At 39.7% G+C, this 14447-nt stretch overlaps 1 protein-coding gene across 1 annotated transcript in view; it reads left to right on the forward strand.

Annotated features, from left to right (window-relative positions):
- Window positions 1–14447, forward strand: part of LOC137977053 (alanine aminotransferase 2-like) — a 36664-nt gene that overhangs the window by 7479 nt on the left and 14738 nt on the right. The window contains exons 3-7 of the mRNA XM_068824350.1: window positions 755–863; window positions 1602–1732; window positions 4666–4752; window positions 10725–10833; window positions 11572–11702. Of these exons, the coding sequence (XP_068680451.1) occupies window positions 755–863; window positions 1602–1732; window positions 4666–4752; window positions 10725–10833; window positions 11572–11702 (567 nt within the window). The remainder of the gene's footprint in view (window positions 1–754; window positions 864–1601; window positions 1733–4665; window positions 4753–10724; window positions 10834–11571; window positions 11703–14447) is intronic.

The raw sequence follows: 14447 nt of genomic DNA on the forward strand, positions 1-14447 counted from the left end.
AGTAATCTGGAGGGCTCCAATGTCCATGCATAGATCACGTTGAGTTGGCCGATGGAATGGGTGGACATGTAAAAATATTTTAAAACGCCAGAAAACCAAGTGGGATGAACACTCCGACTTGACTAGATGATGAAATCGATAGTAAAAATGCTTAACCTTAAACGCCTTTCCCGTATATTCGTTGACTAGATAGCAACGCCAGTCTTCATCAGTAATATGTTTGAAATAAACACTCTTTTGGATTATCGACTGTTATCGATAATTATCGATTATTATGGATTATTATCAGTTGTTATCGATTTTTTTTTCTGTGAGTTCGATTGTGATCGATTTCCGATATCAATCGATAGCAATCGGCGATTGATATCGATTTCTATCGATTGACTACGCCTGGTTTGATTGGCCACTCTACCTCACTATGTAAATACTTCACCCTGAAGTCAAAATAGATACGTTTCGTTTCTGAGGAAACGAAAAAAAAAAAAGTGCAACAATGACTACAAACCTCACTAAATGCTTTGAGCTATGCTGAGACAAAGTGGTTAGCAGTGGAACAGCATATGAGATTTTTTTTCTCTCTAGTACGCGTGATATCATTAATTTTGTTACCTCCTTGAATTAGGAACAACGCATTGCTAATCTTTCCCTTGGGTCAATGTACTACATTCACCTTGTGTCACACCCTCAGGCACAGTAGCATTCGACGCCTCTTTTGATCAAGAAGACCCACCCTCTTATTCAGATTTCTTGACAGTTTCTTTCATGCCTCCTCTGTCCACATTTTCTTGATGACCCAAGTTACCCACAAGATGTCAAAGAAAGAGCTCGAAGGATCCTTAAAGCGACGCCAGGATTTGCCATTAGTGAGTATCTTTATACAAGATTGGATTTTAGCCAGAAGCTCATGACCCAAAACTTAACAACTCCATATCTCTCCGTAGAGTTATGAACAACAAAGTATTGTACTTCACACGAAATTAGCTATTGTAGGGTAATGTGAAGTGCTAGTTTTCTAACCATGTAATCCATGTGATCGTTTGCCCTACTAATGGAATTGGGCCCACACAAGGACAGAGAAAAACTCTAACTAGGCTGGGAATTGAACCCACGACCTTCGGGTTAGATCACCGCTGCTTTACCGACTGAGCTACAAGGTCAGACGGGAACAGGTTGTGGCAATTGAATATGTCAATTTCACGGCAACGAATATGTACAAGTACAAGGAAGGGTTAATCAACGCACAATGTCTCAGTTCACATAGCAAAGGAATCAATGAAAGATTGAAGCAATGAGGTAGTGAATCCATCAACATCTCGGTCTCGTAAGAAGATCACCTCAATCATGTGAGATGACCACTGTAGGTGCTCTTCAGAGCCTTTTGTTTTAAGCAGGGTAGAAACAATGCGAAAGAGCTGGTTAATTTATGTCACTGTAAGAAAGTTAGAGGATGAGGAACAGTTCATTTTACTGAAAGACTTGTTTGGATTTATCCAATATATTAATAGTTAAATAAATATTGTGTACTTATTGTGTACGTAAGTGTACTTAAGGCCTTTCCAGAGTCTTTTTCATCTCTTTGATTCCTGTTTGTTTCTGAAAAGGTTCCTACACGATGATCCCAGGGATGAGAATTATTCGCGAAGACGTTGCCAAGTTCATTTCCAGAAGAGATGGTTATGCAGCTAACCTGGAGGACATCATCTTGACAAGTGGAGGAACACATGGAATAAGGGTACACGGTTTTGTTCCTTCTACACATTCGCCTTTAACTGTGGGGGTTTATTCACAAAGTGACCAGCTCACTATTGGCTTGATAGCTCAATATTAGGAATCTTAAGCACGGAACGGTTTTGAGCCACGGATGGAAACTGGTGAGGAAGGGAAAGAAACGGTGTTTGCTTTTTATACGTGGTCTATCGACCACTTATTTATTTTTCCAAAAGGTTTTTACAATTGGTTTTTGTGGTCAATCCTAGGGTTTACAAAATGTTTTATAAACAAAGTCAATCCCACTATGAGTTCATGTCCGATAAGCGTAGTTCCAGATCCAGTAGGTGTCAAGACCAATCCAACGTTCCAAGGAGATAAACTTAGCACAGCGTACGTTGATGGCAAAAACTCGCTGATTAAATTGTGTTTTAAGAAATAATCTTGTCCTAGCCTGTGCGGTCTGGTTGCCAAAAGTTCCAAATAGTTTTTCAAGCACAAACGTGTGAGTCACGGCGAAAGGCGAGATGGTCGTGAGACCCGAAGGCCCCCCAGCTATATTGTGGGGGGCGGGAGCCCGGGAGAATAGAGGTGGGTGGGGTACGGGAGGCGGAAGAAAAAAGTGCGGGAAGTGGGAGAGAAATGCAAAACGCTACTTGTTGTCATTTATTAATGTGTTAGAATACTTAAGAAACAGGAAGCCAATCTGACTGAGCAATCAAGCAAACAAAAACAGCCTGCGAACGCAGACGTATTTCCGGCGGTCGTTTCTCTCCCCCGAAAAATAGCGTCTACAAAACCGAGCTGCAAAACGATTTCTGAATTCTTAGCCAATCAGAATTAGGCTCATAAATCTCCAGAACCAACGCGCAGGGAACACGCAAAGTACTTTTGCGTTGTCCACGTAAACACAAGTTAGATTGATGGCAGGCAATATGGAGGATATTAAAAAAGACTGTGAGATTTACGGTATCTAAAAGTTAACTAGCCACCAGGAGGATTCGATCAAGTATGTTGGAAACGCAATGTTTTGTCAATTTACCTACACGATTTGGAAAGTCCTTGCCTGTGGTGTTTTGGACGTTGCGGTGCTCTTCTGGGAAAAATATTGTGATTGTGATTTACCCATTACCAATTCTTTTTGGAATGTTTTAGTAGGATATTCTACAGTAAGATGTCCTTTGGTCACCTTTTCTCTGACTCTAGAAGAGACAATGCCTTCAAGTTAGCGCCTTGAGTTTGCGCTTAAATTAGGAAGCGGTGTTGATGTCAACATTTATACATTAAGCTCTCACGGAAACTGGTCTCGGTGGTGCAAAAACAAGCGCTAGGATCGGTGAAGGGCTAAGAATCCCCAACGCAATCCAGCTTATGCATACTCCGGGGCTTAAACGGCGCTGGGGCCGATTTTACTGGTTGCTTTCCTGGATATTTTTACTACGGCGAAACATTCGAGCAAGCGTCACCAAAACTCAGACATTTCTTCGCCTCCAGTGCGCTGCTTTAATCTTAAGCCGATCTCTTAACTCGAAGAATAATGTCACCGTAAAACTGTCTTTTCATTTAGTCCTCAAGCTCGTCCACTTTACGTACGTATTTCTTGTATCGCAGCGGTCGATAATAGCATTTCGAGCGGTAGTTAGCCCACACAAATCGGCTCGAAGTATCGAAGAGGAGATGTTCAAAACACTCTTACCAAATACATTTACCTTTTCCTTTGCATCCAAACATTTTGTCCGTCAAAGAATGGAACATTCGCCACCGCAGGGAATTTTAATTCTTTGCCATTATTTACTCATAGCTGATCGTTTCGAAGGTTCACTAGTGACAACGATAACACGAATTACGCGGAGATCACCCGACTCTCTGTTCTCTCATGCAACTGTGATTTTCCAAAAGAAAAAACAAAAGCAGTTACGTCACAGAAATCGTTTTGCAGCTCGGTTTCGCAGACGCTATTTATTCGGGGGAGAGAAACGACCGCCGGAAATACGTCTGGCTAACAAAACCATAAGTCATGAACTGTCAAGCGGCTGTCGCGTAGCTGACACGTAACTGCGGCAACACGAGCAAAGTGAGGCGACTTGATTATATAGATGTCGTCAAAGACCATTTTAATAGGGCTTAGTATTTTTCGGTGCGCTAGTGAAAGGTCCATGCATGGAAGACCTTCGGGGAGCTTGCTCCTTATGACCGTGAATCAGAACGGACTAAAGATTTCACCACGAGGTGATGTTTGGGAGCAAGTTCGTCATATCTCACTTCCATATTTTAATGACTTTAACTGCATGATCTCAACAAACTCCGGACTGATTCCTGCAAACGCGTATTTATCAGAACACGAGAAAATTCAGAACTGCAACTATTAAGACCGTCGTCACTTAAAGAGGACGTCAGAAACAAATCTGACGTGAAAATGGACTGAAATGATAAGAATCTCAAACAAGACAAACAAGAAAGTCAAATAATTTCATTAAACTGAGGCCTCATGAAAATGGTAATCTTGGGCAAATAATTTTAAAACAAAGGAAACACCGCAAAATCATTGCAATAGCCATTCAGGAACGCTCATTTTCGAAAATAAACCAATCAGATTGCCAAAACGTTATAGACAACGCTTGCTCTACTTTCTTTGTGTCATGATCTTGGTAACTCCATGAAATAAATCTCAAAAACGAACTTTTGACCTTCATTTGTTATTGCTTGAAAGTAATCAGCTGGCCAAGATGGAACTTACTGCAAAGGTTTAAAAAATTCTATGCAGTTGGTTTAGAGCCACCTTAAATCTGTCATTTTTAAGGTGGACTCTAAATCTGCTCCACAGCATTTTTTAAAACTATAATTTGTCAAAAATTGGCCTTGTGACCACTCAATAATTTTACCTCTTTTCAGTTGACTTTATAAACATTTTCTTTTTGTGGAGAACTTTAAATTAATCTTGATGTTATATTTTGTTAGGGTGAAAAGAAACCTTTCAATGAAGTCATAAAACTATTTGGAGACCCTCATGCATTTGGACAGCAACCCATTACATCTTTAAGACAGGTAGATAATAAGTACTGTATTACATGTATTATAATTTTTTTGCTGGTGGTATCATTATAACATGGCATATTATGTTACACGTTCATGCATCATAACAGATGTGTTATATAGCTGAATTTTTTCCCTGAACAGCGCACGCTCTCATTGGTTACTTTGGGGTCACATGACATCTAACACTAAAACTCTTTCCCACCAAAAGTCTCTGAGCGGGCAACAGTGCAAAATATGTGACGTCAGAGAGTAAGAGTGCACTGTTACCCGCAAATGTTGACCAATGACCGCCTTTGCTGTTGCCGTTGCATTGAGATTCTCGGGACCATGTTTAGTGTCAATGGGGTAAAGCAGTGGTCAGTACACTGTTCGACACTTACTTTCCTACTAATTTACTCTTTGGGCAACCAGTTTTGTTTTTCTGGTTGCCCATGGTTTTTTTTTTCGGTTGTCCACCTTCTAAAGGCCTGTTGCCCATTTAAACTCAAAGGAGGCTTGTAAAGTGCCAATTTTGTGTAACATGTGTGTCAAATGGGTTTGACAGACCAATGTGACTCCTGCTGTGTATCCATGGTGTTCTAGTAGCCTTCACAGTTTTGCTTTGACAAGCATAATTATCTTTAAGCAATTTTTCTTTTCTATATGAGATCAAGGGGATTCCTTGAATATCTCTCTGAGATTAGGCTGGTTTGGAATTAAATGCCATTTATCCAATCGTATTTATTCCAAGCTGCTTAAGTTGCATGACAAAAGGTAGAATTTTTTTAGTGCGCGTGAATCTTAGCGCAGTTGGCTGTGCGAATTAAACTGGGTTATATTGTAACAAGCATTCCTTTTGCTTTCCAATCCATTTTGAGGTTTGTACCTGTCCAGTATATTTCTAACAGAATTGCAAAGAGATGTAACATTGTTTATTTTTTATCGTGTTTGCAGTGACTACGTCATATTACTATAGTCACTTTCTTATTTGCAAATCAAATCGTTCCACAAAATCTTAGTCAAACAACAATTCTGATTGCCCAATTGGGCAAGTCTTAGAGTTATTTTACTTGCCGACGGATGTATTTTGCTTGCTCCGGGCAATCAGGCAAGCGTTAATGTCAAAGACTGCGGTAAACAGTTTTATTTGCAGTTATGTCAGAGGGACTGGAACAACCAATTCAAGAATTTAATTTGCAAAAATAGAGGTTGACTGCAAGCTACATTAATTTTTCTCCTCCACTCTTTTTTAAATGTCTGCCCTCAAATAGATAGAAACAAGTACTTGGTTTTTTGACAAGATCTTAAATGAGGAAGCAGGAAAAGAGAATTTGCAAATGTTGACAAACTTGAGTCCTATCAAAAATGCAAATAACCATGTTCCTATTTAAAACTTACTTTTTAATTCCTCCACTATTATCACACTTCCCACAGTATCACTGGCTAAAAAACTGTTCGAAAAGTGGCTTAATACAAAAAAAAAGTATTGTGCTATTCAAAAGGTAATAAGATATTTTGCATGACAGCGAGCAACAGAGCAAAGTTCATCCTACTCAAAATTGAAGCTACTTACAGCTGTAGAACCACATGCAATTGCAGGCAACTCCAGCCTAGGAGATGCACACAACCAAATTCAAGAATTAATAATTTGCAAAAATAGAAATTGACTGCAAGCTACATTCATCCCGAGTGGCTTCTAGTCCAATCTTGTTTCAAATTTGCCCTCAAAAACATAGAAACAAGATTTTGGTTTGTTGACCAGATCTTAAGAGAAGAGGAAAAGAAATGAGCAAATGCTGGCAATTTAACCTGTTGAGTCCAGCCGAGGAGACCACAAGCAAAGATAAAATCAACATTAAGAAGTCTTTTTGTCCTTTTAATTTCTTAATGTTTGTCCATACAGCTGTATAAGAAACACCTTATTACAGTACACTCACATTCAAGATGTTTTAAATGAATGACCTCTGTCCTAAATCTTTTTTTATTTATTTAATCATGAAAAGATGTGTTAAAAATTACCTTGTGGCTTTTTTAAGCAATTTTATCTAAGTAAGTATTTTGACATCTTTTATTTTAATAACTGCATTTTGGGTGAGCATGTTGCTCAGGTGTGGCAAGAAACACCTAAGTCTTACAATTTATTTGTCAAACTGGAGGCCATCCAGAAAATAGCGTTGTGCATTATGTATCTATTGGTTCCACAACTTATAAGGAAGCATTAAATTGAGCATAACTTTCTCCCCTTGTGGAAAGGTGACATCCATTTTCATGTTGCACATATTTTAAAAAATTATGAAAAGGGCGTAACATCTAATACGCTTTAATCTACCATAGACACAACAAGAAACTATTTCAAAAAAAGAAATAGTGTTTCGTTTCCGGAATGATAAGGGAAGGAGAACAGATGAAATACTGTAGTGTTGGTCCCTCGGTTTGTCATATTTATTTCGCTTCGTCTGTTGAAACTCTCGAGAAATATATTAACCGACCATGAAAGAGAAGAAGAGATACTTGTTTATTTGCACAATACATCGAGGCATAAAGGCTACAAAATTACCCCTTTAACCTTCAAACGCCGCTGCGTTTTCAGTGACTCTTCCTTTACTTGTATTACATGTGAAACTACATGTGTTTGCCAGCATTATGATTTGTTTGTACGTAGATGTTTAGATTTTCAATTACAAACTCTGTTTTGATTCCAGGCGTAGTCAATCGATAGACCGATAATCGATATCTATCGAAGATGGATATCGATTTCCGATACCAATTGATTTATCGAATGTTATCGATTATTATCGATTGTTATCGGAAAAGATTGTTGTCGTTTTACAAGTTAATCATCGACACAATGTTGTCTGTATGGTTTTATTGACTCATTCAATCATCATAGCATGCAATAGGTTTACAATTACATGTATCAACAAAATACTATAGGATAAGGAAGAAAAACAATAACAGGAACGATTGGTCTTTTTATCGATCTTCAGCTTCAGCTCAGTTCATAATACAGGAAGAAGAAGAAGTTGTGACCAAAGTTTAAGTAGCAGTGTGCAACCCTCGGCTAGTCTCGTTATAGCAACGCTATAAAGATGAAGCAGAATAAACAACAAAATCAATGTTTTTATGATTTCGCATTTAGAAAGAAACATAAGGATAAATCACAGAGTAAGCAAGAAATAAAAATATATCCAGTAGCACAGCTATAATCACTTTGTCGCCATAAACATCGACCTGGAACAATACATGCATGCAGAAGAAGAAGCAATTTCCTGTGTTTTCGTCGTCATAAAACAAGGGAATAGTGATACAAGACTGTATGGTAGTGATTTTCATAATAGCGATCATCGTTACATGGCATATCTTGATCTTTGGTTTAGGTGAAGATTTCAAACTATTTACCTGAAGAATTTCGTGATCACTGGGTACTTCTGCGTGTATACTAAATTCGATTACCGAGGCGATAAAAAGTCACGGGACTTAAGCCTGTTGTCCTACTCATCACGTTTTGGATGCCCTTAATAGGTGGCTTAGATAAAAGCAAGATCCTGCACGAGCAATAGATAAAAAGATTTTCTTCAGTCCTATTATGTCTGTCTCAATCAAAGTTAGTTTTGTAGGCGAACATATGCAAGAGATTTTAGACCTGTTAAGAAAACTTGCAGCGGATAACACGATCCGTGTTGACATTGAAGAACTTCTGCCTACAGAAAAGGATAACGAGGAGTCTAATTCCAGAAAAGATAACCAAAACCTGCGATCAACCAGAGGAACCCCAAGCACAAATTGTAGTTCCCAAAGAGATTGCGGCCAAAGTTAAGAGACCAACAACGTCGGTCAAGTATTGTTCACCAGCAAAGTGCTTGACAGAGCGCAATCCACCTTCTCAGACTTGATTAGAAATGTGCCGGAAACACTACCACGTGGCCATGGAAAAAGGCTTTGGGAGCAAATGCTCAAGTTTTTGTCCAATCCTCAGCAAAAACAAAAAGAATTGCTGATGCTTGGCAACAAGCGTAAGTATTTTTTTTGCTGGTCGGTCTGTGTAGGTTTCAGTTATAGTCGATATTGAAATAATTGAAACCCTAATCACCTGCTTTTTCGGTATAATCTAGGACCAGAGCATGAGAAAAATGGTGAAGATCCACCATCCAAAAAGAAAAGAGCCACCACCTCCTTTGAGCGCTGGCAACTTGTTGGCCTTGACAAACTTTTCATGGAGTGCGATGGGCACCTAGAGAAAAAGGCTATGGATTTAGTAACTTCATTTTTAAGATGGACGTCAAGCAGGTACGTGCCTCTTTCCCCAACATTTTTGCTTTACCAACCAGCTTGGAATTCGTTCTGATGTGTTTTTATCCCAGGCTTGATCTTCCTCGATTTTTAGGTGAATTTGTGGTTTCAAAACCACCACCAAAGAGAGAAGAACGGTTAATCGCTAATTGTTGTCCAAAAACCAGATTCTATCATTTGTATCGGCAATTATTGTGACAATTTCCAGGGAAGTTCATTTTACGTACATTTTAGCCAGGCGTGAAGATGTTTGTTTCTGTAGTGTACGTCCCCCTGTAAGCCATTGCAGCCTGTTTGAAGGCATATTGAAATGTGAATTAAATACAAACCGTTTTCGTTTTAAATATCTCCTGTATTTCTCTACTCCAGTTCACTAGCCTGATCGTTGTAGCCTGGTGGGCATATGAAAGACAACGCCACGAAGGCGCTACTCCCAGTATTCCAGGAGTACCAAACGTTTAAAAAAAAATCTTCACTTGCCTGTTCAAAGACACCGACAACCCAGGAACAAAAAAAAAAAAATTCGAGTTTGGCAAATACTACCGTCATAAAATGTCTGCAAAAGGAATAATTTGCTTCCGATCTGTACTGAAAGGTCAGCATGTTTGTCAAAACCCAACTCCTGTGAACATGTGGGAATGTCCTTGAAATGAAGAGGGAGGAAGGCAACAGCTACGACAGATTTGCTGTACAAGCACTGTCTGGTGGAAGGATTGTTGGACGAGTTCCGATCCAGTTTTCCCGCTTGTTTTCCAAGCTAATAGACGAATACCACGGACAAATTACTTGGTATGTTTTACCATGGGTTTTATTAGTGATTTCAATGGTTATTTATTTTTCAAGATAAAAAAAAAATAGGGAACACTTAACAACATTGTGTTAATTACGTTTGCTTATCATGCACAGTGAAATAACAGCTTCTGCCGAACCAAGTATGGTACCTTATGCTGAAAGATGACAGTAATCTGGAGGGCTCCAATGTCCATGCATAGATCACGTTGAGTTGGCCGATGGAATGGGTGGACATGTAAAAATATTTTAAAACGCCAGAAAACCAAGTGGGATGAACACTCCGACTTGACTAGATGATGAAATCGATAGTAAAAATGCTTAACCTTAAACGCCTTTCCCGTATATTCGTTGACTAGATAGCAACGCCAGTCTTCATCAGTAATATGTTTGAAATAAACACTCTTTTGGATTATCGACTGTTATCGATAATTATCGATTATTATGGATTATTATCAGTTGTTATCGATTTTTTTTTCTGTGAGTTCGATTGTGATCGATTTCCGATATCAATCGATAGCAATCGGCGATTGATATCGATTTCTATCGATTGACTACGCCTGGTTTGATTGGCCACTCTACCTCACTATGTAAATACTTCACCCTGAAGTCAAAATAGATACGTTTCGTTTCTGAGGAAACGAAAAAAAAAAAGTGCAACAATGACTACAAACCTCACTAAATGCTTTGAGCTATGCTGAGACAAAGTGGTTAGCAGTGGAACAGCATATGAGATTTTTTTTCTCTCTAGTACGCGTGATATCATTAATTTTGTTACCTCCTTGAATTAGGAACAACGCATTGCTAATCTTTCCCTTGGGTCAATGTACTACATTCACCTTGTGTCACACCCTCAGGCACAGTAGCATTCGACGCCTCTTTTGATCAAGAAGACCCACCCTCTTATTCAGATTTCTTGACAGTTTCTTTCATGCCTCCTCTGTCCACATTTTCTTGATGACCCAAGTTACCCACAAGATGTCAAAGAAAGAGCTCGAAGGATCCTTAAAGCGACGCCAGGATTTGCCATTAGTGAGTATCTTTATACAAGATTGGATTTTAGCCAGAAGCTCATGACCCAAAACTTAACAACTCCATATCTCTCCGTAGAGTTATGAACAACAAAGTATTGTACTTCACACGAAATTAGCTATTGTAGGGTAATGTGAAGTGCTAGTTTTCTAACCATGTAATCCATGTGATCGTTTGCCCTACTAATGGAATTGGGCCCACACAAGGACAGAGAAAAACTCTAACTAGGCTGGGAATTGAACCCACGACCTTCGGGTTAGATCACCGCTGCTTTACCGACTGAGCTACAAGGTCAGACGGGAACAGGTTGTGGCAATTGAATATGTCAATTTCACGGCAACGAATATGTACAAGTACAAGGAAGGGTTAATCAACGCACAATGTCTCAGTTCACATAGCAAAGGAATCAATGAAAGATTGAAGCAATGAGGTAGTGAATCCATCAACATCTCGGTCTCGTAAGAAGATCACCTCAATCATGTGAGATGACCACTGTAGGTGCTCTTCAGAGCCTTTTGTTTTAAGCAGGGTAGAAACAATGCGAAAGAGCTGGTTAATTTATGTCACTGTAAGAAAGTTAGAGGATGAGGAACAGTTCATTTTACTGAAAGACTTGTTTGGATTTATCCAATATATTAATAGTTAAATAAATATTGTGTACTTATTGTGTACGTAAGTGTACTTAAGGCCTTTCCAGAGTCTTTTTCATCTCTTTGATTCCTGTTTGTTTCTGAAAAGGTTCCTACACGATGATCCCAGGGATGAGAATTATTCGCGAAGACGTTGCCAAGTTCATTTCCAGAAGAGATGGTTATGCAGCTAACCTGGAGGACATCATCTTGACAAGTGGAGGAACACATGGAATAAGGGTACACGGTTTTGTTCCTTCTACACATTCGCCTTTAACTGTGGGGGTTTATTCACAAAGTGACCAGCTCACTATTGGCTTGATAGCTCAATATTAGGAATCTTAAGCACGGAACGGTTTTGAGCCACGGATGGAAACTGGTGAGGAAGGGAAAGAAACGGTGTTTGCTTTTTATACGTGGTCTATCGACCACTTATTTATTTTTCCAAAAGGTTTTTACAATTGGTTTTTGTGGTCAATCCTAGGGTTTACAAAATGTTTTATAAACAAAGTCAATCCCACTATGAGTTCATGTCCGATAAGCGTAGTTCCAGATCCAGTAGGTGTCAAGACCAATCCAACGTTCCAAGGAGATAAACTTAGCACAGCGTACGTTGATGGCAAAAACTCGCTGATTAAATTGTGTTTTAAGAAATAATCTTGTCCTAGCCTGTGCGGTCTGGTTGCCAAAAGTTCCAAATAGTTTTTCAAGCACAAACGTGTGAGTCACGGCGAAAGGCGAGATGGTCGTGAGACCCGAAGGCCCCCCAGCTATATTGTGGGGGGCGGGAGCCCGGGAGAATAGAGGTGGGTGGGGTACGGGAGGCGGAAGAAAAAAGTGCGGGAAGTGGGAGAGAAATGCAAAACGCTACTTGTTGTCATTTATTAATGTGTTAGAATACTTAAGAAACAGGAAGCCAATCTGACTGAGCAATCAAGCAAACAAAAACAGCCTGCGAACGCAGACGTATTTCCGGCGGTCGTTTCTCTCCCCCGAAAAATAGCGTCTACAAAACCGAGCTGCAAAACGATTTCTGAATTCTTAGCCAATCAGAATTAGGCTCATAAATCTCCAGAACCAACGCGCAGGGAACACGCAAAGTACTTTTGCGTTGTCCACGTAAACACAAGTTAGATTGATGGCAGGCAATATGGAGGATATTAAAAAAGACTGTGAGATTTACGGTATCTAAAAGTTAACTAGCCACCAGGAGGATTCGATCAAGTATGTTGGAAACGCAATGTTTTGTCAATTTACCTACACGATTTGGAAAGTCCTTGCCTGTGGTGTTTTGGACGTTGCGGTGCTCTTCTGGGAAAAATATTGTGATTGTGATTTACCCATTACCAATTCTTTTTGGAATGTTTTAGTAGGATATTCTACAGTAAGATGTCCTTTGGTCACCTTTTCTCTGACTCTAGAAGAGACAATGCCTTCAAGTTAGCGCCTTGAGTTTGCGCTTAAATTAGGAAGCGGTGTTGATGTCAACATTTATACATTAAGCTCTCACGGAAACTGGTCTCGGTGGTGCAAAAACAAGCGCTAGGATCGGTGAAGGGCTAAGAATCCCCAACGCAATCCAGCTTATGCATACTCCGGGGCTTAAACGGCGCTGGGGCCGATTTTACTGGTTGCTTTCCTGGATATTTTTACTACGGCGAAACATTCGAGCAAGCGTCACCAAAACTCAGACATTTCTTCGCCTCCAGTGCGCTGCTTTAATCTTAAGCCGATCTCTTAACTCGAAGAATAATGTCACCGTAAAACTGTCTTTTCATTTAGTCCTCAAGCTCGTCCACTTTACGTACGTATTTCTTGTATCGCAGCGGTCGATAATAGCATTTCGAGCGGTAGTTAGCCCACACAAATCGGCTCGAAGTATCGAAGAGGAGATGTTCAAAACACTCTTACCAAATACATTTACCTTTTCCTTTGCATCCAAACATTTTGTCCGTCAAAGAATGGAACATTCGCCACCGCAGGGAATTTTAATTCTTTGCCATTATTTACTCATAGCTGATCGTTTCGAAGGTTCACTAGTGACAACGATAACACGAATTACGCGGAGATCACCCGACTCTCTGTTCTCTCATGCAACTGTGATTTTCCAAAAGAAAAAACAAAAGCAGTTACGTCACAGAAATCGTTTTGCAGCTCGGTTTCGCAGACGCTATTTATTCGGGGGAGAGAAACGACCGCCGGAAATACGTCTGGCTAACAAAACCATAAGTCATGAACTGTCAAGCGGCTGTCGCGTAGCTGACACGTAACTGCGGCAACACGAGCAAAGTGAGGCGACTTGATTATATAGATGTCGTCAAAGACCATTTTAATAGGGCTTAGTATTTTTCGGTGCGCTAGTGAAAGGTCCATGCATGGAAGACCTTCGGGGAGCTTGCTCCTTATGACCGTGAATCAGAACGGACTAAAGATTTCACCACGAGGTGATGTTTGGGAGCAAGTTCGTCATATCTCACTTCCATATTTTAATGACTTTAACTGCATGATCTCAACAAACTCCGGACTGATTCCTGCAAACGCGTATTTATCAGAACACGAGAAAATTCAGAACTGCAACTATTAAGACCGTCGTCACTTAAAGAGGACGTCAGAAACAAATCTGACGTGAAAATGGACTGAAATGATAAGAATCTCAAACAAGACAAACAAGAAAGTCAAATAATTTCATTAAACTGAGGCCTCATGAAAATGGTAATCTTGGGCAAATAATTTTAAAACAAAGGAAACACCGCAAAATCATTGCAATAGCCATTCAGGAACGCTCATTTTCGAAAATAAACCAATCAGATTGCCAAAACGTTATAGACAACGCTTGCTCTACTTTCTTTGTGTCATGATCTTGGTAACTCCATGAAATAAACATTTTCTTTAGCATTGAATGTTGTGGGAAAAAACAAATCGAATTTGTTGTGGACTCACGAGGCGCACAACGTTTTGACCTCTGCGATGAAGAATATCGCGTTG

This window comes from Montipora foliosa, chromosome 1 (genome assembly GCF_036669935.1).
Source record: "Montipora foliosa isolate CH-2021 chromosome 1, ASM3666993v2, whole genome shotgun sequence".
Classification (NCBI taxonomy): domain Eukaryota; kingdom Metazoa; phylum Cnidaria; class Anthozoa; order Scleractinia; family Acroporidae; genus Montipora; species Montipora foliosa.